This window comes from Ciconia boyciana, chromosome 27, assembly GCF_034638445.1.
Source record: "Ciconia boyciana chromosome 27, ASM3463844v1, whole genome shotgun sequence".
In the NCBI taxonomy this organism is placed as follows: Eukaryota; Metazoa; Chordata; class Aves; order Ciconiiformes; family Ciconiidae; genus Ciconia; species Ciconia boyciana.
The window spans coordinates 864,400-892,280 of NC_132960.1; the positions used below are offsets into that span (position 1 = coordinate 864,400).

The 27,881-nt window shown below is 71.1% G+C and overlaps 1 protein-coding gene across 1 annotated transcript; it reads left to right on the top strand.

Annotated features, from left to right (window-relative positions):
- Positions 1-27,741, top strand: KMT2D (lysine methyltransferase 2D). Its single transcript, XM_072847077.1, is given in 59 exon segments — positions 1-171; positions 1,537-1,610; positions 1,726-1,852; positions 1,937-2,166; positions 2,263-2,369; positions 2,462-2,624; positions 2,741-2,906; positions 3,019-3,133; positions 3,228-3,394; positions 3,537-4,079; positions 4,081-4,241; positions 4,244-4,315; positions 4,589-4,723; positions 4,820-5,670; positions 5,909-6,022; positions 6,414-6,524; positions 6,618-6,722; positions 6,950-7,131; positions 7,219-7,383; positions 7,470-7,579; positions 7,671-7,712; positions 7,822-8,037; positions 8,118-8,261; positions 8,350-8,466; positions 8,643-8,767; positions 8,880-9,069; positions 9,723-9,797; positions 10,217-10,321; positions 10,600-10,782; positions 11,122-11,206; positions 11,319-11,563; positions 11,867-11,940; positions 12,019-12,069; positions 12,221-13,184; positions 13,187-13,228; positions 13,231-13,919; positions 14,192-14,365; positions 14,449-14,597; positions 14,817-16,903; positions 17,008-17,131; positions 17,229-17,316; positions 17,517-17,583; positions 17,710-17,942; positions 18,021-21,113; positions 21,201-21,344; positions 21,419-21,583; positions 21,673-21,829; positions 21,919-22,000; positions 22,087-22,262; positions 22,830-22,978; positions 23,082-23,217; positions 23,323-23,462; positions 23,847-25,017; positions 25,275-25,411; positions 25,541-25,671; positions 25,758-26,043; positions 26,148-26,221; positions 26,340-26,448; positions 26,559-27,741. Coding segments are annotated over 59 exon segments (16,269 nt in total). The 5' UTR covers positions 1-112; the 3' UTR covers positions 26,652-27,741.
- Positions 27,742-27,881: the final 140 nt, after the last annotated feature.

Sequence of the window (27,881 nt, forward strand, 5' to 3'; positions counted from 1 at the left end):
GCCGGGCCGGGCCGCGCCGCCGCCGCCGCCTTCTCCCGGCCAGGCCTCCCCGGCGGCCGGGCCCGGAGCGCGGCCCCCGGCTCCCTTTGTGTCCCCGGCACCGGTACCGGCGATGCCCGCCGCGCGGGGAGCCGGTGGGGCCCGGGCCGCCGCGCCGCCGCCTGAGCGCAGGTACGGCCGGGCCCGGCGCCCCGGAGCCCCGGGGCCGGTGCCCGGGTAGGCCGCGGCGGGCCGGGGCACGGGGCCTGGCCGGCTCGGAGCCCCCGGAGGGCCCGGTTGCACCGGGGAGGGGGGGGAGCGCGGCTCGGGGGCACGGGGGAGGGCGGGGAACGTCCCCGCGCGGTGCTTCAGCCCCCCCGGAGCCCCGGGGGCGCGGGCAGGGCCGGCCGGGCCCCTCCGCCGACCCCCCCGTCGCCGGTGCACGCCGGGGCCCTTCCGGGGAGGGCGCAGCCGCCCCGGGGCGGCCCTAATCCCCCCGGGATTACCGGGGAACCGGAGGGGGTTTGCTGGGGGGGCGGCCCTCCCCGCCCCACCGGGCCGGGACCCCGCCGTGCCCGGCCGGGGGCTCCCTCTGATCTCCCCCCCCCTCCCCCCGCCGTCTCGGGGGGCAGCCGGGATTTTGGGGTGCCGGGGGCTGCCCCAGCGCGTCCCCGGTGCCGTGGGGTGGGGGTGTCGGTGCGTGGGGCGGGGGCGCCCCGGGCCCAGCCCCGGCCCTGTCCCCCATGCGTGGCTCACAGTCGAGTTTGGGGTCTCCTTTGCCGCCCCCCCCGCAGCCGCCTGGCCCCCCCCCGGGTTTTTGGGGGGGACATGAAGGGCGGGCGGGAGGGGGCAAGATGGGGCTGTGGGGGCAGGGCCCCCAGCTTTAGTCGTGGTGTTTGTGGATGCCCCCTCCCCCCACCCAGTGCCACGGGGGCTCGACTGGGTCCATGCTGGCCTTGGGGAAACTGAGGCACAAGGCAGCGGCTGGGTGCTGAGGGAGGGGACCCCGGGCCCCCCAGTTTGTCTCTGCACCCCAAATCCCACCCGGCCCCGTGGCGCAGGGCACCGGGGGGGTCCCGGCTTTGCCACAGGCACTGAGGGTGCTTTCCCCCCGGTGAGCCGGTGCTGCCGCTGCCGGGAGGGTCCTGGTGACCCCCCGGGGTGCCACTGTGCCACGGAGCTGGGGTTGCCCCCCCCCCCCCCCCAGGGTTTAATCGAGGTCACGCGCCCCCCCGGCCCCCGCGTGGCCTCGCCGGTGGGGAGCGGGCTGCCCCGGGGTGTCACTGTGCTGTCCCCACCCTGACCTTGGGGGGGGGGAAGCAGGGAGGAGCCGTCCCTGCCCGGGGTCTCGTGGACCCCCGGGGGAACCGGGACCCGCCACCCGCTCATGGCACGTGGGGAGGGACGCTTCCGCCAGGCTGAGACCCCACAAACTCACCTCAGGGGGAGCAGCTGGAGGGTGCTGCCCTGTCCCTTGGGTGGGGGTGACGGGGGGCTGCGGGGGGGCTGGGGAAGGGCCCCTTCACCCATGTGCTGACGGATCTCGCCCCCTCGCAGCTGCGGGCCTCCCCCGAGGGACAGGATGGACGAACAGAAGCCGCCCAGCGAGGAGAAGGACGCGGACGCTCCAGGTGAGTGTGGGGCAGGGCAGGGTGCTGGGGGGGGCTGGCGCTGTCCCCCCCGGGGTGCCGGGTGCTCGTTCCCCCCCCCCCCCTCCACGGTGGCTGACAGCCGCTCTCCCGGCAGCCGATGGGGCCGTGGCCTCGGAGGAGATGGGCAGCGCGGAGGGGGACCCCCTGAAACCCCCCGAAGGAGCCTCCGCGGGGCCAGAGCCGGAGAGCACGGACACGAAGGGACCTCCCCAGGCCAGCAGGTGAGGACGGGGGGCTCGGGGGTGACGTGGAGCTGGTGGGGAGGGTCCTGCATGTCCCTGACACCCCCTGTCCTGCCCCCCCAGCCCGCCGGCTCGCCGCTGCGCCCTCTGCAACTGTGGGGACTGGAGCCCGCACGGGCAGCGGGAGCTGCAGCGCTTCGAGCCGGCTCCCGACTGGCCTGAGCGGCTGGCGGGCCACGAGCCCCCCGAGGGTCCCGGCCAGCCCCCCACGGAGCCGGAGCCAGCGGGTGACGACCTGGCACAGATTGGCTTCTCCGAGCGGGTGACTCCGGTGCAGCTCTTCGAGCCGACGGGTGAGTGCGGTCGCGGCCCTGGGGTCCCCGTCCTGCCGCCCCGGGTGTCCTGCCCGGCCCGGGGACCCCCGTGTCCTTGACGCCCCCTCCCCACAGGGCACTGCTGGGTCCACCGCTGGTGCGCAGCCTGGTCCGCTGGCGTGGGGCAGGAGGCGGTGGGGCTGGCCGGCGTGGACAGAGCTGTTTTCTCAGGGATCTCACAGGTGAGCGGGTCCCGGGGGAGGGCGGGGGGCAGCGGGGACTCGGCCCGGCCCCGGGCAGCGTCTCTGACCCCACCGGGCTCCTCCGCTTTCAGAAATGTGAACACTGTCGGCGGATGGGGGCCACCATCCCGTGCCGGGCGGCCGGCTGCCCCCGCCTCTACCACTTCCCCTGCGCCGCTGCCAGCGGCTGCTTCCAGTCCATGAAGACCCTCCGGCTCCTCTGCCCGCAGCACGTGGCCGAGGCCGTGCAGATGGGTGCGTGCGGGCTGGGGCTGCCAGCCCTGGGTGCTGGATCCCCTCCAGCCCTGAAGGCGGGGGGTTTCCAGGGGGGCAGAGCCCCTGACAGCCCTCTCCTCTCCCCCCCCGTCCAGAGGATGCCCGGTGCTCGGTGTGCGACGGGCCGGGCGACCTGCGGGACCTGGTTTTCTGCACCAGCTGCGGGCAGCACTACCACGGGGCCTGCCTGGACATCACCCTGACGCCCCGCAAGCGCTCGGGCTGGCAGTGCCCCGAGTGCAAGGTGTGCCAAACCTGCAGGTGAGCCCGCGTCCTCGTGGCGGGGGGGACGGGGACACGGACGATGAGGGGCGCGCAGGAGGGGAACGCGGTCCTCACGTCCCCGTCCCCCCGCCGCCTCGCAACCCCGCAGGCAGCCCGGCGAGGACTCCATGATGCTGGTCTGTGAGGCTTGCGACAAGGGCTACCACACCTTCTGCATGGAGCCGGCCATCGAGGGCCTCCCCGCCGACTCCTGGAAGTGCAAGGTGCGTCCTGCTCTCACCGAGGGGGCACAGGGGTGCCCGGTCTCCCCCCACCCGCCCCTGACGTGCCTCTGCCTCCCCCCACTCCCCCCCCCAGAACTGCCGGGTCTGCTCGGACTGCGGCCGGCGCCCGGCAGGGCTCGACCCCGGCTGCCAGTGGTATCGGAGCTACTCGGTGTGCGAGGGCTGCCAGCAGCGCCGCGCCACGGAAGATGCCCACGGGGCGCTGGCACGTGTGCCCCAGCCGGACCCCCCTGCCCAGACGTGAGTGGGGATGGGGGGGACTGGTTGGGGTGGGGGGGTGTGTCGGGCTGGGTGCCCCCTTTGCAGGTGGGAAGAGGGGTCCTGCGGCCCCGGGGAGGGGGTGGCCTGAGTCCCGCTCCCCTCACCCGCTGCCCCCATCCAGGTTGGCGTCCCCCGACCGCAGCAAGCCGACGGACGTGCCTGTCCCCCCGCCCGAACCGGAGCCCGCAGGGTGCGATGAGAAGCCGCAGGCGGGGGGGGACCCCGAGGAGGCACCCCCGGGCGATAGCGGATCTTCTCCCAGCGAGCCAACCCCGTGGAGGTGCCCCCAGCGAGGTGCCCCCGATGAGCTGCCCCTCGATAAGCCACCTCCTGATGACGTGCCCCCTGACGTGCAGCCACCCGAGGACCCCCCTCCTCTCGTGCAGCCCTCCGAGGAGCCCCCTCCTCTCATGCTGCCCCCCGATGAGCCACCCCCTGATGAGCTGCCCCTCGAGAGACCACCCCTCGACGAGCCGCCCCTTGACAGACCCCTCCTCAAGGAGCTGCCCCCCAGCGACCCGCCCCTTGATGAGCTGCCCCCCAACGAGCCGCCCCTTGATGAGCTGCCCCTCGACATACCTCCCCTCGACGAGTTGCCCCCAATAAACCACCGCTCGAGAAGACGCCCCCGATGAGCTGCCCCCGATGAACTGCCCCTTGACAAATCCCCCCGACAAGCCGCCCCTCGACAAGTCTCCCCACCACGAGCTGCCCACCGACGAGCTGCCCCTTGACGAGCTGCCCACCGATGAGCTGCCCCTTGGCGAGAAGCCCCCGATGAGCTGCCCCCAATGAACTACCCCCAGAAGAGCTGCCCCCGAAGAGCCACCCCTGATGAGCTGCCCCTTCAAGAGCCGCTCCCCAGCGAGCCACCCCCCGAGGAGGACCCCAAGCCACCAGGTAAAAGGGGCACCTCTACCTCTGTCCCCTTTCCCCTCCCGTTTTCTCCCATGGGTGCGGGGGTCCAACGCCTGGGTCCTCTCCCAGCACTGCTCTTGCGTGACCCTCAAACTGTTGACCCTGATTTCATGCTTCGATGCCCCGTTTTGGGGGTACGTGGGGGGTCTCTGGGCCAGGCTGAGGCGATGCTTGTTGCCTCTCCGTCCCAGGCCGGGTGGCACAGGGGACGAGGGGACCCCCATGGCCCCCCTCACCCGTGGCCGCATCCTGCAGGTCTCCTCCCCGAGGTGGCTGTGGCAGAGGAAGCGCCAGCCCTGGCCCTGGAGGTGTCCCCCGAAGAGGAGATGGAGCTGGAGCCGGAGCCCTTGCTGTCCCCCGAGATGGCACCCCCACCCCCGGCTCCCCCAGGTGGGTCTGGGGGGGGACACCAGGGTGGGGGGTGTGTGTGTGTCTCTGCTGGGGGCTGTGGTGCGACCGTCCCCTCCCTCCTCTCCACACCTCCAGACCTCCGTGCCGTCTCACCCGCCCACCCCCCAGACCCCTTGCCCGACGCCAAGGAGGACGAGGTGCCCGAGCCGCCCGCCCCAGCCCTGCCCGAGCCCCCCGGCAGCCCCGGCACCGCCATGGACACCGAGCCCCCTGGCTCCCCGCCGCCCCCGCTGGGCTCTCCCGCCTGCACCCCAGCCCCTGCCGAGCCCCCCGAGGATGAGGAGATGGAGACGGCCGGTGGCGAGGGGGAGTCACCAGCCAGCCCCCCTGGAGACGGCCCCCACGCCAGCCCTGCCCCAGAGCTGGGGCCCTTCCCGGGTCTGCCTGAGGAGGAGGAAGAGGAGGAGGAAGAGGCGCCGAGGCTGGAGCGGGAGGGCACCAGCGGGAGCTCCCCACCACTGAGCGAGGAGGATGCGCTGGAGGAAGGCCGGGCGGGAGGGGACCCTGAAGCCAAGGGGTCCCCCTTGCTCCTGGAGCCAGAGGAGCTGGGCCCCGAGACCCCCATGGAGGTGTGCGCCGCCGGGGAGAAGCTGCTGGGCCACGGAGACGAGGGGGGCCCCGAGCCCCCCGCCCTGCGCCCCCGGCCCGACATCCTCAACGAGATCTCCAACCTGAGCCAGGGGGACACGAGCAGCAGCTTCCCCGGCTCGGAGCCGCTGCTGGGCTCCCCGGACCCCGAGGGCGGGGGCTCGCTGTCCCTCGAGCTGGGGCCGGCCTCGGCCGACGCCAGCCTGCAGAAGGAGGATGCCGGGTCGCTGCCGCTGGGCGCCGAGACCGACGACTCGCTGCTCTTCGAGCCGGCCGCCAAGGGGGACGGGGACAAGAGCCGGCGGCGCAGCTCCCCGGGGCGCTCCCGTGTCAAGCAGGTATTGGGGGGACCCCGCCAGCCCCTATCTTGGGGGGGACCCGCCACCCTCACCACCCCGCCGGGGCCGTGCCCCCCTCCCTGGGCTGCCCCCGCGGCGAGTAGGCGAGGGCCGAGCGCGCGATGGGGGTGGGATGGGGGCCGTGCCCCTCCGCTGCCCCTGCCCCGGCCGGGATGTGCGGCGGGGGTCCGGCCGGGCCCCCCCGGTTGCTGTAACCGCCCTCTCCCCTTGGCCCTAGGGTCGCAGCAGCAGCTTCCCCGGGCGGAGGCGCCCCCGAGGTGGGTCCCACGGGGGCCGGGGCCGGGGCCGTGCACGCCTGAAGTCGACCACCTCGTCCGTTGACACCCTAGCAGTAAGGCTGGGCTGGGGCAGAGGTGGGGGGGCTGGGGGGTCCCCAAGCTGTTAGGTGGCAGCGCTGAGAGCCGAGCCCCTTCCCCTTCCCCACCATCCCGGTCCCTCGGAAAGGCTCGGGAGCCCTCGGGGTGGTGTGGGGTGGGTGGGAGTCCCACGGGGGAGGCGACTGCCTGGGGCTGTGCTGCGGGTCTGGGGGTTTCACCCCACAAGTATGGGGCTGGTGCAGAGCTGCCCCCCCGGGGAGGGGCTGTCTTGCAGGTGGGCAGGGGGTCTGCTGCCGTTGCGTGTTCCCGTGCCCCCCAGTTTGGCACCAGCCCGTGGCTGGTGCCCCCCCAGACTGCACAGAGCAGTGGGGGTCCTCGGTGCTGAGCCCCCCGCTCTGTCCCCAGCTCGCCGACGTGGAGAGCTCGCCCAGCAAGGAGGAGGACGAGGATGACGACGACACGATGCAGAACACGGTCGTCCTCTTCTCCAACACCGACAAGTTCGTGCTCATGCAGGTAACCGGGGCGCTGCGGGATGGACAGACGGACGGGACAGGACAGGCTCCTGGTCCCCCCCCCCGGCTCCTCTCACGGCCTCTCTCCCCCCAGGACATGTGTGTGGTGTGCGGCAGCTTCGGGCGTGGGGCCGAGGGGCACCTCCTCGCCTGCTCCCAGTGCTCCCAGTGCTACCACCCCTACTGCGTCAACAGCAAGGTGAGGGGGAGCGGGTCCCCTGTCCCTGCGCCGGGCGGGCAGGGCCGTGCTGCGCCCCTCGGGGACCTCAACGGCCAGGCCAGGTCCCTTGGGGCACGCACGCGATGTCGTGCCTGGCGTGTCCGTGCGGCCGTGTCGAGCCCCGGCGTGGCTGCCGTGGCCGTGCCGAGCCCGGGGACCCCTGTGGCCGTGCCCAGGGCTGACACGGCCGCCCTCGCCATCCCCAGATCACGAAGGTGATGCTGCTGAAGGGCTGGCGCTGCGTGGAATGCATCGTCTGCGAGGTGTGCGGCAAAGCCTCCGACCCCTCCCGGCTCCTGCTCTGCGACGACTGCGACATCAGCTACCACACCTACTGCCTGGATCCCCCCCTGCAGACCGTGCCCAAGGGCGGCTGGAAGTGCAAGTGGTGCGTGGGGGCGGGGGGGGGCACGAGGGGGAGCCCGGCGGGGGGCTCGGGGCTGGCGCTGACACCTTGGGCCCCCCCGGTTTCCAGGTGCGTGTGCTGCGTGCAGTGCGGGGCGGCTTCCCCCGGCTTCCACTGCGAGTGGCAGAACAACTACACCCACTGCGCGCCCTGCGCCAGCCTGGTCGTCTGTCCCTTCTGCCGCGAGAAGTACGTGGAGGACGACCTGCTCATCCAGTGCCGGCACTGCGATCGGTGAGCACCGCGTCCCCGGGGGGTCTTCGCGCTTGGCCTTCCCCGTGGGGTGGCCGGGTTGCGTGACGGGTCCCCGCTGCCCGCAGGTGGCTGCACGCGGCGTGCGACAGCCTCTTCACCGAGGAGGAGGTGGAGCAGGCTGCGGATGAAGGCTTCGACTGCAGCGCCTGCCAGCCCTACGTGATCAAGCCGGCCGGTGAGCGCCCGGGGCGGGGGGAGCCCGTGGGGTTCAGGGGACGTTTGGGGGACGTGGGGACTCACCTCCCCGTCTGCTTTTCCCTCTGCAGCACCCGCGCCTCCCCCGGAGATTGCCAAGGCCAAGGAGCCAGGTACACGCGGTGCCGAAATCGGTGCCGGGGTCGGTGCCACGGGCTCCCCGGCGCCAGCCGTGCACCCGGCGCTGGCTTTTGTCCCCAATGCCGGGTTTTGTCCCCGCAGAGCCCCAGTATTTCCGCTTCGAGGGCGTGTGGCTGACGGAGACGGGGATGGCGGTGCTGCGCAACCTCTCCCTGTCGCCCCTGCACAAGCGGCGGCAGCGCAAGGGCCGGCTGGGCGCCCTGAACGGGGACGGGGGGCTGGAGGGGGGTGACCCCCTGGGCCCCGATGACAAGAAGGACGGCGACCTGGACGCCGACGAGCTGCTCAAAGCCGAAGGTGCGTTTTCCCGGCGGGTGAGCTGGAGGGGTGCAGTGTGGGGGTGCCGGGGGACCCCGCTAATACGTCCCCCTCGGCAGTGGGTGTCGAGCACATGGAGTGCGAGATCAAGCTGGAGGCTCCAGCCAGCCCCGACCGTGACATCGGGGCTGACGTGGACTCGGGGAAGGGGCTGGAGGACCCGGAGGAGTGCAAGAAGAGGAAGCGCAAACCGTACCGGCCCGGTGAGTGCCGCCCGGGGCTGCCCCCGAGGACTGGACCCCCCGCCAGCCCCGCTGTGACCTCCCCACCTCCTCTTCCTCTGCTCACCAGGCATCGGCGGCTTCATGGTGCGGCAGCGCAAGTCCCACACCCGCCTGAAGAAGGTCTCGGCGGTGCTGGCCGAAGTGGGGCGCGAGGGGCTGAGCACCGAGGGGCACCCAGAGGACGGTAGGGCCCTGTGGCACCCGCTCCCTTCCCCGTCCCCCCTGCCCCCCGCTTGTCCCCTGGGGATGGAGAGGGACCGCGGGGTGCGCCCCATGGGTGCTGTACCCAAGCCCTTCCCGTGGCGCGGGAACAGCCCCAAACTCTTTTGGGGGGAGGTGTCAGCGGGGCGGCTGTTGCAGGGGCTCCGGGGGACCTCCCGGCCGAGGGCGGCCTGGATCCGGGCTCGGCAGAGGGGGACGAGAAGAAGAAGCGCCGAGGAAGGAAGAAGAGCAAGTTGGAGGACATGTTCCCCCCCTACCTGCAGGTGGGATGGGGGGGGGGGGATGGAGGTGGCCCTGGGGCGGACGGGGTGGGAACGGACGCCGTGGCCACCCTGATGGACGCCGTGGCGCTGACGGCAGCTCCCTCTTTGGCAGGAGGCGTTTTTTGGGAAGGCGCTGATGGACCTGAGCCGGAAGGCGCTGCTGGCGGCGGGCGGCGTGGGGGACGGGGCCGCCCGCCCCTCCCTGGGCCAGGGCGCCCCGCGACCCAAGGGGGACCCCAGCCTGGCCGGGGCGCTGCAGGGTGTCCCCCCCGACAGGAGAGAGACCCCCATGCACCCCCGAGGTGAGCGCGGCCAGGAGCCGGACTTGGGAACCCAAACCCTGGCCACCGTCCCCGGGAGGGGTCACGGGGGGTTAGTGGGGGGTTTTGGGGGTTGCCATGGACCCCGGGGTTGTTGGGGGTCCCTGGGGTTCTTAGGGGTTGTTGGGGGTCCCCAAGGCTGTTGTTGGAGGTTGGAGGATCCCGGGGTTGTTGGAGGATCCCGGGGTTGTTGGAGGATCCCGGGGTTCTTAGGAGTCCCTGGGGTTCTTAGGAGTCCCTGGGGTTCTTAGGAGTCCCTGGGGTTCTTAGGGGTTGTTGGGGGTCCCCGGGGTTGTTGGAGGACCCCGGGGTTGTTGGAGGACCCCAGGAGTCCCTGGGGTTGTTGGGTGTCCCCAGGGTTGTTGGAGGAGGTTGGAGGACCCCAGGGTTGTTGGAGGACCCCAGGGTTGTTGGAGGACCCCAGGGTTGTTGGAGGACCCCAGGGTTGTTGGAGGACCCCGGGGCTGGGAGCCGCTAAGGACGCTGGGGGTTGTTGGAGGATGCTGAGGGCTGTCGGGAGTTGCCGTCGACACCGAGGGCTGTAGGAGAACGCTGGGGGTTGGTGGGGGACCCCGGGGGTGGTTGGGGGGTACGGGTGCGTCCCCCCAGACCCGCTGAGGCCTGGTGCCCCGCAGGGGATGACAGCACCGACGGCAGTGCCGCCGCTCCCGATGATGACGGCAAGGACGACGCGAAGGCCGAGGACCTGGGTGAGCCCCGGGGACCCCCGTGGGCCCCCCCCGGCCGTGCCCGTGGGCCGCCGGGTTGTGCGGGACAGACCGAAGGCCGAGTCCTCCGGGAGGGCCTTCGAGAGGCGGCCTAGAGCGTCTGCGACCATAGAGATGGAACTGCTCTATGGTTGAGGAGTATGCTCTAGGCGGGGCGGGACGTGTGGGGCGGAACTCTATGGTCTCTCCCCCCCCCCCCCGTGACTCCCCTGCGCTGGTGACCATAGAGTGGCGGCTAGAGCGCCCCCGCGTGGTGCGGCGCTCTGCACGGCCCTGGGGGACTCCTGTCCCGCTGTGGGGGCAATGGGGGCTGCCCCATGTGGGCCCCGGGCTGGGGGGTCCCGAGCCCTGAGGTGGGGGGTCCCGGGGTGCTGAGGGCACCTGCTGATTCCCCCTCACAGGGGCCGACGAGCCGAAGGATTCCCCGGACCCTGGGGACGCCGAGAAACCGGCCACCCCGGGCGAGGGTGCGCTGAGCTCCGACCTCGACAAGATCCCCACGGAAGGTGAGGCCCCCCCGAGCCCCCCTCATCAGCAGAAGCGAGGGAGGAATCGGGGCCGGGGCCCTGCGTTTCTCCTCCACCTTTCTCCTCCACCTTTCTCCTCCACCTTTCTCCTCCACCTTTCTCCTCCACCTTTCTCCTCCACCTTTCTCCTCCACCTTTCTCCTCCACCTTTCTCCTCCACCTTTCTCCTCCACCTTTCTCCTCCACCTTTCCATCAGTGTGCGATTTGCGCCACGTGCTGCCTGCGATGGCTCAGCTCTTCCTTTTTTCCTCTACAGAACTGCCCAAGATGGAGAGCAAAGACGTCCAGCAGCTCTTCAAGGACGTCCTGGGCTCGGCGGAGCGCGGGGAGCAGCCCCTGAACTGCGTGGCCGCGGGGATGGAGGCTGGCGGCGCAGGGCAGGACCCCAGCCGGGCGCAGCGGCCGTTCCTGCAAGGAGACCTCCAGCTGCCGGGGCAGGGTGGGTGGCGGTGGCACAGCCCCGAGCCGAGACGCGGTGACCGCGGTGGGGGTGGGGGGTCCTGGTGGGTGGGGGAGAAGGGCAGGACTCGGCGTCTGCCCCGGGAAAGGCAACGGGTTGCGTGCTCGGTGGGGCTGAGCTGTTTGAACAGCAGCGGTGCCTGTGGTCAGAGCTTGGACTCCTGGGTCTTCCCTCTTGCTCTGGGGATGAACGTGGGAAGCGTTTTGGGGGCGTCAGGGGGGATCTTGTGTCGTCTGAGGGCTGCTGGGGCCCCCGGGGCAGGCGTAGCCTTGAGCCCCAGCCCTGCCCTCCCTGCAACCCCTCTCCCTTCCATCGCAGGAAGCGTTTCCCTGGGCTCGCTCTCTGGAGCCGTCTCCTTGGAGTCGTATTCGGGTGTCTGCCAGTCCCCGTTTCTCGATAACAGGTACGTGGGCGGCTAGGGGCTGGCCTCCCTGGAGGGAGCGAACCCTGGGGTGTTGCAGGATCCCCTCTTTGCTCACACCCTGCTGGTCCATGACGCTTTCCGCCCCACACAGGGAGCGGAGTGGCTTCTTCAGCCCGGACCACTGCGAGCCCGAGAGCCCCTGGGCCAGCAGCTCGGCCGCCACCACCCCCTCAACACCCACAACGCCCACGACGGAGGGCGAGGGTGACGGACTCTCCTACAACCAGCGCAGCCTGCAGCGCTGGGAGAAGGACGAGGAGCTGGGCGAGCTCTCCACCATCTCGCCCGTCCTCTATGCCAACATGAACTTCCCCAACCTCAAGCAGGATTATCCAGGTAGGGCTCTGGGGGGGCTGCGGCCGCCCCGTTCGAGGTGAGGGCAGGGGGGAGCTGGGTGCGGTGAAAACACCCCTGGTCCCTGTTCGGAGGGGAGATCCCGTCCGCTCCGGCACAGGGCTTGGCTGTGGGACTGCAGCTCTCCTGGCAGTGATGGTGGGGGGGTCTCGGTGCCAGCTCCTGGGTGTGGGGCCGTCCCTGCACGTGAAGGGGGACGGTCGCCCGCCGAGGGGCCGGGTGGGCTCGTCAGGCACGGGCTAACGTGGCTTTTCTTCTCTTCATCTGCTCCTACCGGACTCCCAGACTGGTCGAGCCGTTGCAAACAGATCATGAAGCTCTGGAGGAAGGTCCCCGCCACGGACAAAGCCCCCTATTTGGTGAGTACTGGGGCGTCGCTGGGGCGGGGGGCCTGGGCGCCGGGGGCTGCGAGTCAGCTGGCTTCGTGTTTTTGTTAGCAAAAGGCCAAAGATAACCGGGCGGCTCATCGCATCAACAAGGTGCAGAAGGTACGTGCTGGAGCGGGGAGGTGCCCGGCGGCCCTGGCCCAGCCCTGGGGGACTTGGCGTGCCCGCCCCCTGCCCCCTTAGCCCCTTCCCCAGCCCGCTGGGAGGGCAGGCGTGGGTCCCCACGGCCCTGACGGCCGGGCTCTCTCTGCAGCAGGCCGAGAGCCAGATCAACAAGCAGACCAAAGGGGAGGGACTGCGCAAGCCGGAGAGGCCCTCGCTGCACCTGCGGATCCCGGTGCTGCCAGGGGCACAGCCCGTCTATATCGGCAGCCCCCCTGCCGCCGGCGAGGGCTTCTTGAAGCCCCCGGCGGGTGCCGGAGGGGGGCCGGAGTCGCCCAGCGAGCTCTTCCTCAAGCTCCCACCCCAGTCCCCCGCCCAAGTGCCTTCGCACGATCCCTACGGCGCGGCCCCTGCCTACGCGCTGGAGCCCCGCTTCCCCTCGCCCCTGGGCCAGAGCCCCACGGCGGGCGCTGCCTTCCAGCCCTTCCCTGGCCAGCCCCAGTCCCTCACCGGCCCCCGCGCCTCCCAGCCCCCCGACTTCCACCCCACGCCGCCCGGCACCCCCCGGCACCAGCCTGGCACCCCCGACCCTTTCCTGAAGCCCCGGTGCCCCTCCTTGGACAACCTCTCGGTGCCGGGGAGCCCCGGGGCCCGGCCCCCTGAGGCCCTGCTCTCTCCCCTGCCTTTTGGGGAGCAGAAGAAGGGGCTGGAGGTGAAGAAGGAGGAGGGGGGGAGCCTGGGGGTCTGCTCGCCAAGCTATGCCCCCGCTATGGGCTATGGGGACTCCCCGGGCGGCCCCCACCTCTCCGCTGCGGAGCTGAAGGCGGCTGATGTCTTCAAAGCCCCCATGACCCCACGGGTCTCTCAGGTAGAGCCGCAGAGCCCGGGGCTGGGCCATCGGCCCCCCGACCCCCATCCCCTGGCCCCCTCGCCCCCCAGCCACCCCGATCTCTACCGCCAGTCCCCCTACCCGGACCCCTACTCACACCCCCCGCTGACGCCCCGGCCGCAGCCCCCCGAGGCCTGCTGTGCCCTTCCGCCCCGCTCCCTGCCCTCGGAGCCCTTCTCCCGTGTCCCCGCCAGCCCCCAGTCCCAGTCCAGCTCCCAGTCCCCCCTCACCCCCGGCCGCTCTCCAACGAAGCCTTCTGCCAGTTCCCCGTCACCCCCGCTTCCAGTCCCCAGACCCCTACTCCCAGCCGCCCTCCCGGCCCCAGTCCCGGGACCCCTTCACCCCCCTGCACAAACCTCCCCGGCCCCAGATGCCGGAGTCGGGGTTCAAGTCGGTGCCGCTCTCGCACAGCCCGGCGGCCGGCGGGGGCTTTGGGGGCGCCCCAGCGGGTGAGCCCCACGCCAAGGCGCCGGGGGGGCAGCAACCCCCCTTTGCCCGCTCCCCCAGCGCCAGCGTCTTCCCGGGCGGCCAGCCCCCCATGCGCTTCACCTTCCCCCCGACCGTCTCGGAGCCGCTCAAGGGCTCCCCGTCCCACCAGCCCCACGGGATCAACAGCCATTACGTCCCCGGCAAGCCCCAGAGTTCAGCCTATGCCTCGTCCCCTGGCTTCCACCAAGCCGGCAGCCCGCTGGGGCCGGGCACTGCGGCTGCCGAGACCTACAGCCTCTCGCCTCTCCGGCCCCCCTCGGTGCTGCCGCAGCAGCCCCCAGCCACCCCCCAGCAGCAGGACGCCTCCGTCGCCTTCCTGCCCCGAGCCGTGCTGGGGCCACCGGCCGACAAGAGGGAGGAGGCGGCCGCGGGGCTCTCGGCACCCCCGAACCGGGACCTGGCGGAGCTGCCCGGCGGCCAGGACGGGGCCCTCAGCACCATGAACCAGTTGGAGCTGGAGAAGCAGCGGCAGGTGAGGGCTCGCTGGCCGTGTCCGTCCGGGTTTGAGAGGGGACGCGAGGGAGGAACCAGGAGCTCTGCGGTCAGCGGTGGGGTTGAGGAGCCTGGCTCCGCTTGCGGCTCCTTCCCCAGAGGCACGGAGGGGGGGCGCGGGCACCCGGGGCAGGGGGGCGTAGATTGGCACAGCCACAGCAATCTCCACGCGTGGTTTGTCCGTGGGTCCTGGGATGAGCTGGTCTCGCTCCCTCGTCCCCGCTCTCGTTCCTAACGTCGGGTTCCTCCCAGCGCCAGCGGCTCCGTGAGCTGCTCATCCGCCAGCAGATCCAACGCAACAGCCTGCGGCAGGAGAAGGAGAGCGCAGCGGCAGCCGCCACCTCCTCGCCGGCGGGCTGGGCCCCCGAGGCCGGCAGCCAGGCCTTCGAGCTGAGCCGAGGCATGGCACCCTACCAGCCGGCACAGGTAGGAGAGCTGGGGGGAACGGCTCTGCTGGGAGGCTGGGGGTGGACGGAGGGGCAACGCTGTGTCTTCCTCTCCTCTTCCAGGACAAGGGTCTCCTCGGGACGCTGGCCACCGCGGCCGGCGCCGGAAAGCTGCCCGGCTCCGTCATGGTGCAGGCAGCGTTCGCGCAGGATGAGCGGCTCTCCCGGCCCCCGCCAGCGGCCACGCCGTCCGCGCTGGACATCAACGGGAGGTGGGTGCCCAGCGGCAGGGTGAGGGGCTCACTGCGGCCGGTTCGAAACCAGCGGGGCTTCGCCCTGGTGGGGTACATCCCCCCCCAAGGGACGGGGTGGCTGTGGTTTTGCTGGGTGCCTGGTGCAGTCCCAGAGGGTTGGGACTCCCGGGGTTCTGCGCGCGGTGTGTCGCGGCCGCGGCAGTGCCGATCCGGTCCTGACGCTACGGTGTCTTGCAGGGCAGCGGTGGGGCCCTCCCAGGCCTTCTACCCCCGCGGGGTCTTCCCGGCGCCATCCCCGCAGCCGCACCTCTGGCAGCAGCAGCAGCAGCAGGCAGCCGCGGCCCTGCGGCTCCCCGTTGCCTCCCGCTTCGCCCCACCGGCCACCGGCACCCCCGTGGGCAACCTGGGCACCCGCCTGCCGGCACCTGCCGAGACGGTGCCCGCCTCGCCCGCTGCCCTGGGTGCCCCCTTCATCGAGCTGCGGCACAACGTGCAGAAGGGACCGGGGGGGGTCGTGGGCTCTCCCTTCACCCCCCAGGCACCCCGGCCCCGCTTTTTCCTGCCTGGGGAGGAGGGCACCCCCCAGGCCCTCTGCGCCCCGGTTGTGCCCATGCAGGCGCTCCCCACCCCGGCGCTGCAGCCCCAGAAGATGCCGGTGCCGCTGCCGCCCGCCTCCCCGCAGGGCACCGAGATGAGCAACAGCCACCACCAGCCCCACGCCAAAGCGGCCGCCCCCCCGCCGCTGCCGGCCCCCAGCCTGGAGCTGCAGCACGTCCCCCCGCGCCCGCTGTCCTCCGGCTCTGCTCTCCGCCCCGAGGGACCCAAGGACGGTCCTGCACCGGACGCCACGCCGGCTCCGGCCCCAGGGAAGAGCCACCTGAGCCTGGAGGGGGGACGTCTGCCCTGCGAGGTGCCGGTGGAGCCCGATTTGGACGATGACTTTGGCTCCCACAAGGACCTGGAAGACGACGATGATTTGGCGAACCTGAGCCTGGATCCGGACGTGGCTAAAGGGGACGACGACTTGGACAACCTGGACAGCCTGGAGACGGCAGACCCCCACCTTGATGACCTGCTGAACGGCGACGAGTTCGACCTGCTGGCCTACACCGACCCCGAGCTGGACACTGGCGACAAGAAGGACATCTTCAACGAGCACCTTCGCTTGGTTGAGTCAGCCAACGAGAAAGCCGAGCGTGAAGCTCAGCTCAAGACGGAGCCGCCAGCGCCCAGCTTGAAGCTCCCCGACCCTGGGGACGGCAAAGACACGGCCCCATCCGTGGAGGACCGGGAGGTGCCCAAGGAAGGGCTGGTGCCCGGGGCGGTCTTGGGACCCGCTCCCGGCCCGACGGGCACCGCGCTGGCACCCGAACCGGGTTTCAAGGCCCAGGGCGCGGAGGCGAAGGCCGGCTCGCTGCCTGCCGACGTCAAGCCCAAGCTGGAGGACGGCTGCCTGAAGACCTCTCCCTGCCAGTTCACCGCCGGTGGCCCCGAGCGGCTCCCGGTGCCCATCAAGTCGGAGGCCCTGCAGGGCACGGATAAGATCTCTGCCTCGCTGGGGCTGAGCCTCAAATCCGGCCAGACCCTCCTGAGCCCCGGGGCCGGCCCGGCTCGTCTTGGCTTGACTCAGTTCCCTAACAGCAGCCATGCCGGCGTCCCCGTGCCGGAGAAGGACCCCTACGCCGGCCCCGGCCGCGGGCTGGCCCCTGGCCAGCTGGGCAGCCAGAGCAACCCCTTGCTGGAGAAGTTCGAGCTGGACGGTGGAGCCCTGGGCCTGGGCAGCGCCCGGCACTCGCCGGCCGATGACCTGGACAAGATGGAGAGCTCGCTGGTGGCCAGCGAGTTGCCCCTGCTCATCGAGGACCTGCTGGAACACGAGAAGAAGGAGCTGCAGAAGAAGCAGCAGATGTCGGCCCACCTGCCCCGGGGCACCCCGCACCTCCCGGCCCCGGGGCACCCCATGCTGCACGCGGCGGCAGCCGGGCAGCCCTCCGAGGGGCAGCCGCCCCGCCTGGGCGCCCCACAGCCCCCCCTCCAGCTGGGGCTGGTGGCCAGGCCGCCGCTGATGCCACCGCAGCCACCCCGGCTCGGCACGCCCCAGCAGGGCCCGGCGCTGGCCCCCCACATGGGCATGGCCCCCGGGCAGCCCCACGTGCTGGCGGCCCCCCACGGTGTGCAGGTAGCCCTGGCGCAGCCGCAGCAGAGCCAGCAGCAGGTGCTGGTGCAGAAGCCGATGGCTGGGGTGCAGCCGCCCGCCCTGGGCCTGAAGCCCCCCCAGCTCGTCATGCAGCAGCAGTTGGCCAACAGCTTCTTCCCGGACACAGGTAGGGGCTGCGGGCGGTTGTTCTGGGGGGGCTCGGGGCCCTTTTGAGCGGGGGGCGTAGGACTGAAGGTCCTGCGGCACCGTCCGCCGGCTCTCTCCTGGCAGATCTGGACAAGTTTGCGGCTGAGGACATCATGGACCCCATTGCCAAGGCCAAGATGGTGGCACTGAAGGGCATCAAGAAGGTGATGGCTCAGGGCAGCATCGGGGTGGCCCCGGGCATGAACAGGTAAGGGGGCACGGTGGGCAGCGGGGCACGGCGTGGGGCAGGCAGGGCGTCTCGGCCCCGGCTCATCCCTCATCTCTGCGTGTGTCCCCCCCCAAAGGCAACAGGTTTCCCTGCTGGCCCAGCGGCTCTCGGGGGGCCCAGCCGTCTCCGAGATGCAGAATCACTTGCTGGCGGGGAGCGGGCAGGTGAGTGGGGTGTCTGGGACGGGTATGGGGCTCCCCGTGGGGCTGCCTGGCTCGGTGCTCGGGTCCCTGCCGGGCAGGAGCCGCTCTTGCCAGTGGGTTCACGGTCCCCCAGGGAGGTGGGGGCTGCGGAGAGGGGAGAGGGGGGCACTGGGGACGGGGCACGGCAGGGCACGTGTCCCCAACGCTCCTCTGTCTGCCAGGAGCGGAGCGGCACCGACCCGACCCAGGCTCGCCCCAACCCACCCACCTTTGCGCAGGGCGTCATCAGTGAGTACTGAGGCGATGGGGGTCTGGGGTAGCGCTGGCCGGGTCTCGTCCTGCCCACGCGGGCTGGGCTGAGCAGGGCTGGGGCCGGGGTCCCTGCCGATCTGAGCCCTCTCCCCGCTCCCGCAGACGAGGCCGACCAGCGGCAGTATGAGGAGTGGCTCTTCCACACGCAGCAGCTCCTGCAGATGCAGCTGAAGGTGCTGGAGGAGCAGATCGGGGCACACCGCAAGTCACGCAAGGCCCTCTGTGCCAAGCAGCGCACTGCCAAGAAAGCCGGGCGTGAGTTCCCCGAGGCCGATGCCGAGAAGCTGAAGCTGGTAACGGAGCAGCAGAGCAAGATCCAGAAGCAGCTGGACCAGGTAGGGCTGTGCGGGCACCCTGTCCCCGGCAGTAACGCCGTGCCGACCCCGGCGCTAACGCCCCACCGTCCCTGGCAGGTGCGGAAGCAGCAGAAGGAGCACACCAACCTCATGGCCGAGTACCGCAACAAGCAGCAGCAGCACCAGCACCAGGCCTCAGCCGTCATGGCCCTGAGCCCTTCGCAGAGCCCCCGCCTCATGTCCAAGCTCCCCGGGCAGCTGCTCTCCGCACACGGCGTCCAGCAGCCGGCGGGGGCCGTGGTGGGCACGCAAGGCCTCGGCCAGCAACCGGGGCAGCCCGGGGGGCTGCGCCTGCCCCAGGGCGGCGTGTCCATGGCCGTGCAGCAGGGCTTGTCCTTCATGGGCCAGCAAGCCGTGGGGAACGCCCCGATGCCCGGCACCTCCAACGCCTTCTTCGCCGGGAACCCCGCGCTCCGCGGGCTGGCTGCCGACAGCCGCCTGATGCAGGAGAGGCAGCTCCAGAGGATGCAGCTGGCGCAGAAGCTGCAGCAGCAGAACATGCTGGGACAAGTGTCGCTGCAGCAGCAGCCGGGGGTGATGGGACAGGCGTCCATGCAGCAACAGGGCGTGATGGGACAAGCGTCGATGCAGCAACAGGGCGTCATGGCCCAGGCGTCCATGCAGCAGCCGGGGGTGATGGGACAGGCGTCGATGCAGCAATCGGGCGTCATGGCACAAGCGTCGATGCAGCAACAGGGCGTCATGGCGCAGGCGTCCATGCAGCAGCCGGGGGTGATGGGACAGGCGTCGATGCAGCAACAGAGCGTCATGGGTCAGGCGTCGATGCAGCAACCGGGTGTCATGGGCCAGACCTCGATGCAGCTGCAGGGCATCATGGCACAGACACCGATGCAGCAGCCGGGCGTCATGGGCCAAGCTTCGATGCAGCAGCCGGGCGTTCTGGTGCAGACGTCGATGCAGCAGCAGGCTGTCATGGCACAGACGTCCATGCAGCAGCCGGGCGTGATGGGACAAGCGTCCCTGCAGCAGCCGGGCGTGATGGGACAAGCCTCGATGCAGCAGCCCAGCGTCATGGCGCAGACGTCGATGCAGCAGCCCGGTGCGATGGGCCAAGGGTCGATGCAGCCGGCAGCCATGGTGGGGCAACCCGGCCTGCTGGGGCAGCAGCAGCAGCCGGCACCGGCCCCGCAGCCGGGTGCGGTGGGGCAGCCCATGGTGCCGAAGCAGCCGGGGCTGATGGGCAGCCAGCAGAGCCTGCTGGTGCAGCAGCTCTCGCCCCAGCAGCAGCCGGGCTTGCTGGGCCACGCGCAGGCGCCGGGGCTGCAGCACCAGGCGGTGCTGGGCCACCCCCCGCCCCAGCGCCAGGTCCTCCTGGCCCCCCACCAGCAGCGGGTGCTGGGCTCGCCCCAGCTGGCACCGCAGACTCCGGGGATGCTGGGCCACCGGCTCGTGCTGTCCCAGCAGCTGGGGCAGTCGCGGGCGCTGCTGGCCCCGCAGCAGCAGCAGCAGCAGCAGCAGCCGAACTCGACGGCCGCCCAGCCGGGCCTCCTGGGGCTGGGCCAGGGGCAGCCCCCGATCCAGCACTTTCCGCAGCACGGGGCGGTGGGCCAGGCCCCCTCCGTGCTGCACCTGAGTCAGGGAACGCAGCCGGCCCCGGCGGTCCTGGCTGCCAAGGACCAGCCTGGAGGGGCGGATGGCAGCGCCCTGCCCGCTGAGGGTAGCGAGAGCGGGGGGCAGCTGCATGGGGGTCCCCAGGAGCAGCAGGGAGCTCTCAACCCCCCGGGGCTGGGTGGCCCGGAGCCCCCAGCCCCCAAGCACCAGGCTGAGCTGGGGCAGGGCCAGCAGCTCCTCTTGGCCTCCCCGCAGCCGGGCGTCCTGGGCTCGCAGCCAGCGCTGCGGGCAGCCCCCGTGCAGCCAGGCGCCCTGCTCGCCCCGCCGCTGCAGAGCCCTGGGGCCCCCCGCCCTGAGCTGTCCCAGCAGCACGGGGACGCCGCTGGGGCGGCGGAGCCGCCGCCGGGCTGCGGGACGGGCCAGGCGCAGGGTATGGCACTGCCGCAGGCGCCGCGGCCCCCGGAGCAGCCAGGCAAGGGGCCGTCGGGCTCGCTGCAGGGCCAGCCGCAGCCCCTGCGGCTCCAGAGCCCCGGGCAGCACAAAGCGGGGCCGGCGGTGCCGTCGCTGGGAACGGCCACGCTCCCCCCGGGCCTCCTGGGGCAGGTGCCGGGGCCGGTGATGGGCCAGATCCGGGCGCAGCTCCAGGGCGTCCTGGCCAAGAACCCGCAGCTGCGGCACTTGACGCCCCAGCAGCAGCAGCAGCTCCAGGCCCTCCTGGTGCAGCGGCACCAGCAGAGCCTGCTGCAGCAGAGCCAGGCACTGCGGCCCCCCGGACCCTTCCCCGGGCAGGCCCCGGACCACGGCTCCCCGGCCCCCGCGGCCCGCCAGCCCCCTCGCCCGCTAGGGCCCCTCTTCCAGCCGCGGCCGGGCACCCCGGCAGAGGCGCAGACCGGCTTTGCTGCCGAGCAGGGGCGGGCGCTGCCGGGGCAGCCCCCCCAGCAGCAGCCCTTGGCCGAGCTGGTGCAGGCAGCCCTGGCTGCCCGCGGCCCCCAGCCCGGCCTCGTCCGGCTCCCCACGCCACCGGCCCCCTCGCCCCTGGGTTGCCACCTGGCCAGCCCCGAGCAGAGCCCCCAAGAGCCAAAGAAGACATCGCCGGGGGTCCCGGCAGCCCCCAGCCCCGCGGCACCAGCGGAGCAGGGGCTGACGCCCACACCGAGCAGCACCCTCCCTGACCCGGCACACGGCCCCTGGGACCCCGAGGCACCCGGTGCGGACCCAGCCGACCCCGGTGAGACCCACATCAATGGGGCTGTGCCAGAGGGGGCCCCCACGGCAGGCGAGCCCCCCCAGGTATTGGTGAAGCAGGAGCCGAAGGAGGAGGCGGCAGCGGCACAGTGTGAGCTGGACGGAGACGAGGCGGCGAAGCCGGAGGCCAACGGGGACCCTGGGGCCGGCCAAGCCAACAGCCTGCTGGCACCGGGCGGCCGCTCCGAGGCCGGGCACCTCCTGCTGCAGAAGCTGCTGCGGGCCAAGAACGTGCAGCTCTCGGCGCAGAGCCCGGGCGAGCTCAACGGGCACACGGAGAGCCGGGGCACTGGGACGGAGCTGCGGCCACAGCCGGTGCTGCTGGGCCGGGAGGTGAGCTGGGCGCTGCGGGGCGGGACTGGGGGGCGATGGCTGCGGGGCTGCGCTCGGCACGGCACCCGCTCCCCTCTCCCTTTCCAGGATCCCTCCATCGCCAGGAAGCCGGCAGCCACCAAGCCCAAGCGGGTGCAGAAGGGCAACGAGCGGGTCCCGGCCTCCCGCAAGAAGCTGCGGAAGGATGAGGGGCTGCGCCCCGGCGAGGCCCTCATGAAGCAGCTGAAGCAGGTACGGCTGCGGGCCGGGGGTATGGCGGGGAGCTGCTTTCTGTCCCTGTCCCCTCCTCACCGCTCTTCCTCCAGGAGCTGTCGCTGTTGCCGCTGACGGAGCCAACCATCACGGCCAACTTCAGCCTCTTCGCGCCCTTCGGCAGCAGCCCCATCAACGGGAAGAGCCAGCTGCGGGGCGCCTTCGGCAGCGCCGTGCTCGACAGCGTGCCCGACTATTACTCCCAGCTGCTCACCAAGGTGAGGCGGGGTTGTGCCCTTGCCTCCCCCACCCCCCATCCGGGGGTCCCAGGCCACCCCACCGTGCTCACCCCGCTGTCTCCCCCCAGAACAACCTCAGCAACCCACCCACGCCGCCCTCCTCGCTGCCCCCCACGCCGCCCCCCTCCGTGCAGCAGAAGATGGTGAACGGCGTCACGGCCCCCGAGGAGCTGGGCGAGCAGCCCAAGGACGCCGACCCAGCCCGCGAGCCCCACGGCCAGAAAGGTGAGTGTGGCTGGCACGAGGGTGGCACAGAGTCCCTGCCGCTACCTGTCACCCCCCCGCCCCGTGACACCCGTCCCTGCCCCACGCAGACGCACCAGCTGTGGAGGTGAAGAGCCTGGACCTGCTGGCAGCTCTGCCCACCCCTCCCCACAACCAGACCGAGGACGTCAGGTGAGCCACCGGCCACGGTGGGTGACGCCAGTCCCCCCCACGGGTGACACCAGCCCCTGCGGCCCGTGACATCTCCTTCCCCGCAGGATGGAGAGCGACGACGAGAGCGACTCCCCCGACAGCATTGTCCCCGCCTCGTCCCCTGAGAGCGTGCTGGGCGAGGAGCTGCTCCGCTTCCCCCTGCTCAGCGAAGCCAAGCCGGAGCTGGAGGAGCGCGTGCTGTCCCCCATCATCCCCATCATCCCCCGGGCCAGTATCCCAGGTGGGCTGGGCCGTGCTGGGGGGGGCGTACGGACCAGGCAGGGGCAAGGCAGGGCAGGAGGGGGCTGCGGTACACGTGGGCCAGGCAGGAGGGGGTCGGTGGGTCATATGGACCAGGCAGGAGGGGGTCCATGGGGTGTACAGACCAGGCGGGGGGGAGGGGGGTCTGCAGGATGCATAAATTGGGTCGGAAGGGGTCTGTGCAGCGTACGGACGGGGCAGAAGGGGGTCCCTGGATGTGTGGGCTCATAGGGATGGGGGGGGGCAGGGGAAGGGTCCTTGGGGAACGTGGGCTGCGGGGAAGGGGTCTGCGGGGTGTACTGCAGCAGAGCCTTGAGCGTGGCCCCATGTGTCGGGGCTGACCTCATCCCAAGGGTCCCCCAGCCCCTCACCGAGGGTTTCCCGTTGGTGCTGGGTGCTCTGTCCCTGTCACCGCACCCCAGTCTCTGTCCCCACACAAGGTGACGGATTCCCAGCAGTGTTTCTGCAGGGGCGGCTGGGTGGGCTCATGGGTGGCTGTCAGTGGGGCTGGGTCTGCACGGCTCTGACCCCCCTCTCCCCACGCCAGTGTTCCCTGACACGAAGCCCTACGAGGCCACGGAGCCCTTCGGGGCCGCTCCTGGGAAGGTGGGAGCAGCAGGCCCGGGCGCCCCGTGGGAGAAGGGCAAGAGCAGCGAGGTCTCTGTCATGCTGACGGTGTCCGCAGCGGCCGCCAAGGTGAGCGAGGGGACGGGGGGAGACGAGACCCTTGGGATCCCGGCGGTGACCCCACGTGGTGGCGGCGGGGGCCCCGCACCCATCCTGTCCTCCTCTCGCCCAGAACCTCAACGGGGTGATGGTGGCCATGGCCGAGCTGCTGAGTGTGAAGATCCCCAGCTCCTATGAGGTGCTGTTCCCGGACGGCCCTATGCGAGCGGCCGTGGTCGAGGCCAAGAAGATGGAGACAGACATGGCTGGTGAGCGTCTGCCTCGTCCCTGCGGGCTCCCCTGTGTCCCTGGGCCGGGCTCCCCCGTGTCCCCAGACCAGGCGCCCCGTGACGGGCTGTCTCTCTCTCTCGCAGGGGTGCTCGGTGGCAAGGAGAAGGCGGCGCTGGCCGGGAAGGTGCCGGACAGCAGCTCCGAGTGGCTGAAGCAGTTTGATGCCGTGCTGCCGGGGTACAGCCTCAAGGGCGAGCTGGACCTCCTGACGCTGCTCAGACAGGTCAGCGGGGTGGGGGGGGGGCCCTCCAGGGCTGTGACCCTGGGAGAGGGGTATTGGGGTACCTGTGAGGCTGTGGCTATGCAGGGGTGCAGGAGGGGGACCCTTTGGGACAGTGTGACCACATAGTGAGGTGTGGGGAGGTCCCTGTAGGTCCCCCCGTGATTGCAGGGTGCTGCAGGGGGGTTTCCTGAGGGGCCAGGTTCCCTCTGCGGAGAGGTGCTGAGTCTCTCGGGAGTGTGCGGAAGGAGTCGGGGAGAGCTGGGAGCGTGGTGGGGTGCTGTGGGGTCCCTGCAGGGCCAAGGACCCCTCACCACGATGCACAGGGAAGTTGGGGGTCCCCATCCGTGGGACGCTCTGACCCGCACTCCCCTCCTCGTGCTGCAGGAGAGCCCCGCACCCGAGAAGACCCTGCACCACTGCTACGTCAACAACGTCTCCAACCTGGACGTGCGGCAGCTCTCCGTCATGCCCCAGGAGCCCTCACCCCCGCTGTCCCCCTCTGTCCCCTCCCCTTCCAGCCCCGCTGAGGCTGCCAGGGTCCCCGACCCTGAGGCAGCTCACGAGGCAGCCCCAGCCCCCCCATCGCCCCTGCCGCCGGCCCCTTCGCCAGCCCCCCAGGAGGAAGGGGCCGCAGCCCCCCACTCGCCGCCCCGCTTCAAGCCACGCTCACGGCCGCCGGAGGACGGGGAGGAAGCGCGGCCCCGGCTGAAGAAGTGGAAGGGAGTGCGGTGGAAACGGCTGCGCTTCCTCGTCACCATCCAGAAAGGGGGGGCCAAGCGGGACGGTGACAAGGAGATCGCGGAGTTCATCGACAAGCTGGGCACCACCCTGCGCCCCGAAAAGGTGCCGCGGGACCTGCGCAAGTGCTGCTTCTGCCACGAGGAGGGCGACGGGGCCACGGACGGGCCGGCCCGCCTGCTCAACCTCGATCTCGACCTCTGGGTCCACCTGAACTGCGCCCTGTGGTCCACGGAGGTCTACGAGACGCAGGGAGGGGCCCTGATCAACGTGGAGGTGGCCCTGCACCGCGGGCTGCTCACCAAGTGCTCCCTGTGCCAGAAAACCGGTGCCACCAACAGCTGCAACCGCATCCGCTGCCCCAGCGTCTACCACTTCGCCTGCGCCATCCGCGCCAAGTGCATGTTCTTCAAGGACAAGACCATGCTGTGCCCCTTGCACAAGCTGAAGGGCCCCTGCGAGCAGGAGCTGAGCAGCTTCACCGTCTTCCGACGCGTCTACATCGAACGGGACGAGGTGAAGCAGATCGCCAGCATCATCCAGCGCGGCGAGCGGCTCCACATGTTCCGCGTGGGCGGGCTGGTCTTCCATGCCATCGGGCAGCTCCTGCCGCACCAGATGGCCGACTTCCACAGCGTCACGGCCCTCTACCCCGTGGGCTACGAGGCCACGCGCATCTACTGGAGCCTGCGGACCAACAACCGCCGCTGCTGCTACCGCTGCACCATCTGCGAGAACAACGGCCGCCCCGAGTTCGTCGTGCAAGTCATCGAGCAGGGCCTGGAGGATCTGGTCTTCTCCGACTCCTCGCCGCAGGGTAAGGGAGCTGCAGGCGCCGGCCCGCTGCCTTCCTCCCCGCTGCCTTCCTCCCCGCTGCCTTCCTCCCCGCTGCCTTCCTCCCCGCTGCCTTCCTCCCCGCTGCCTTCCTCCCCGCTGCCTTCCTCCCCGCTGCCTTCCTCCCCGCCCTGTCCCACCGATGGGGTGATGGGAGGTCCCAGGGTCCTGAGCTGGGGGTCCGTGCCAGCGGGCAGCCCGCAGCAGGTCCCCGGCTCCAACCCCTTCTTCCCTCGGCAGCCGTCTGGAACCGGATCATCGAGCCGGTGGCGATGATGAGGAAGGAAGCCGACATGCTGCGACTCTTCCCCGAGTACCTGAAGGGCGAGGAGCTCTTCGGTCTCACGGTGCACGCGGTGCTGCGCATCGCCGAGTCGGTAGGTCCTGGGCAGGGGGTCTCCCCTCTGCACCGGGGGTCAGCCCCTTTGGGAAAGGGGCTGGTGGCCGTGCCGGTGGGGCCGGGGGCAGCTGCTCGACCCACGGCCCCTCCGCTCCCTCCTCGGCAGCTCCCTGGCGTCGAGAGCTGCCAGAACTACCTGTTCCGCTACGGACGCCATCCGCTGATGGAGCTGCCGCTGATGATCAACCCCACCGGCTGCGCCCGCTCCGAGCCCAAGATCCTCACCCACTACAAGCGGTGAGCGGGGCTGGGATCCACCGGGAGAGCTGGGATCCCTGGGGATCCCTCAGCTCTGACTCCCTCTCGTGTCCCCGCCCTGGCAGGCCCCACACCCTGAACAGCACAAGCATGTCCAAGGCCTACCAGAGCACGTTCACGGGCGAGACCAACACGCCTTACAGCAAACAGTTCGTGCACTCCAAGTCCTCCCAGTACCGGCGCCTGAAGACGGAGTGGAAGAACAACGTCTACCTGGCGCGGTCTCGCATCCAGGGGCTGGGGCTCTACGCGGCCAAGGACATCGAGAAGCACACCATGGTCATCGAGTACATCGGCACCATCATCCGCAACGAGGTGGCTAACCGGCGGGAGAAGATCTACGAGGAGCAGGTGGGGCTCCGGCAGGACGTTGGGGGCTCGGGTGGGATGTGGGGGGGGGGCTCGGGTGGGATGTGGGGGCGTGGTGCGGCCGCTGACACCCTCTCCCTCCCCAGAACCGCGGCATCTACATGTTCCGCATCAACAACGAGCACGTCATTGACGCCACGCTGACAGGGGGCCCGGCCAGGTGAGCGCTGGGGGGGCTTCGGGGTGGTGGGACCCCCTCGGAAGGAGCAGTGACTGTCCGCCTGTCCTGCCCCCCCTGCTCGGCGCTGACCCCCGCACCTCTCTGCCCCCCCCCCCAGGTACATCAACCACTCGTGTGCCCCAAACTGCGTGGCCGAAGTCGTGACCTTCGACAAGGAGGACAAGATCATCATCATCTCCAGCCGGCGCATCCCTAAGGGGGAGGAGGTCAGCGGGGGCATGGGGTGGCTGGGGGGGGGGTTTGGGTTGAGGGGGACCAGGGATGGGGGGGGCTGGGCTGCGTGCCATGCCGTGGGTGACTCCCCGCTCCCCCCCAGCTCACCTACGACTACCAGTTCGACTTTGAGGACGATCAGCACAAGATCCCCTGCCACTGTGGAGCCTGGAACTGCCGAAAGTGGATGAACTAGCTGGGAGAAGGGGCTGGGGGCCGCGGCCCCCGCCTCGGAGACCTCGCCAAGACCCCCCGGGGCCGCGGGAGGTGCCAGGGCGGCCGGGCAGGCGGCGGCGGCAACCGGGGCACGGAGACTCCGGCGGCGAGGGCGGCCGCCGTGGAGCCGCCGGCCCTGCCCGAGCAGGACGGACGGATGGACGGACGGACGAACTGGCAACTCAGGGTTTTCTTTGCTTCGTCCTGCAAGGAAAGGGGGGGGGGTCCAGCGAGACCCCCACCACCACCCCCCACCGCCCGCCTCCCTCGTGGGGGAGCCACGGGGGAGCAGAGTGGAGCCGGAGCGAGTTCGGAGCCGGCCTGGATTATTATTAATTTTTTTTTTTTTTTTTTTTTTTTTTTTTTAGAAACAAAACTAATAATATTTGCTCGCTAATTACCAAGGTAACACAAGACTCCTTGAGCTCGACAATCCGGGCTCTGCCCCGTCGCGCCGCGGCGGCCAGAGCTCGCTCGGTTCCTTTTTGATCTCTTTTTGTTTGTGCGTGTGGACGAGACCCCGGAACGCGGCGGCGCGGGAGGAGGCGCCCGCGGCGAGGGCCCCCGACAGACACGAGGAGCTTCTGCACCCAAACCTACCTCATTTTAAGTGTTAGATTTTTTTTTTTTTTTTTTTTTGGTGGTGTTTTTGTTGATGTTTTTAAATGTGAGCCCCTGCTCCCCGGGCAGAGCCTCCCGCCACCAGAGCCGGCCCCCGGGGGGGTCTTTCCCTCACCTTTTGGGCTCCAGGGGACGAGGTGTGTGTGTCCCCCCCCTGTCCCCGTCCTCTGGACGGGGTCCCCGGGGCGAGGCGTGGCGGGGGGGCTGCGTGGGGGGACCCCCTGGCCTCGTCCCCCGCCCCGGGAGGTCCCAGCCGTGCGACGTGCCAAGGCGTGAGGTGGGGACGGGGGCTGCCGGACCCGTGTCCCCGGTGCTGGGGGGGGGACGGGTGGGGGGCCCCCCCCCGCCTGCAGCACCCGCGGCACCTGCGGCACCCGCGGCTGGGGCTGCGCGGGGCAGGGGACGGTTATTTATCTATTTATACCTTATATTGTATATACTAGCCGGGGGGGGGGCTCTTTGTGCTCTGCTGGGCTGAGATTTGGGGTGCAGGGGCACGGGGGGCCGCGGCATTTTTAAACTCAATCTCCGAGGCGATGGAAGGGGAGGGGGGCTGGAGCCTCCTGCCAGGCGGGGGGGTCTCGGAGAG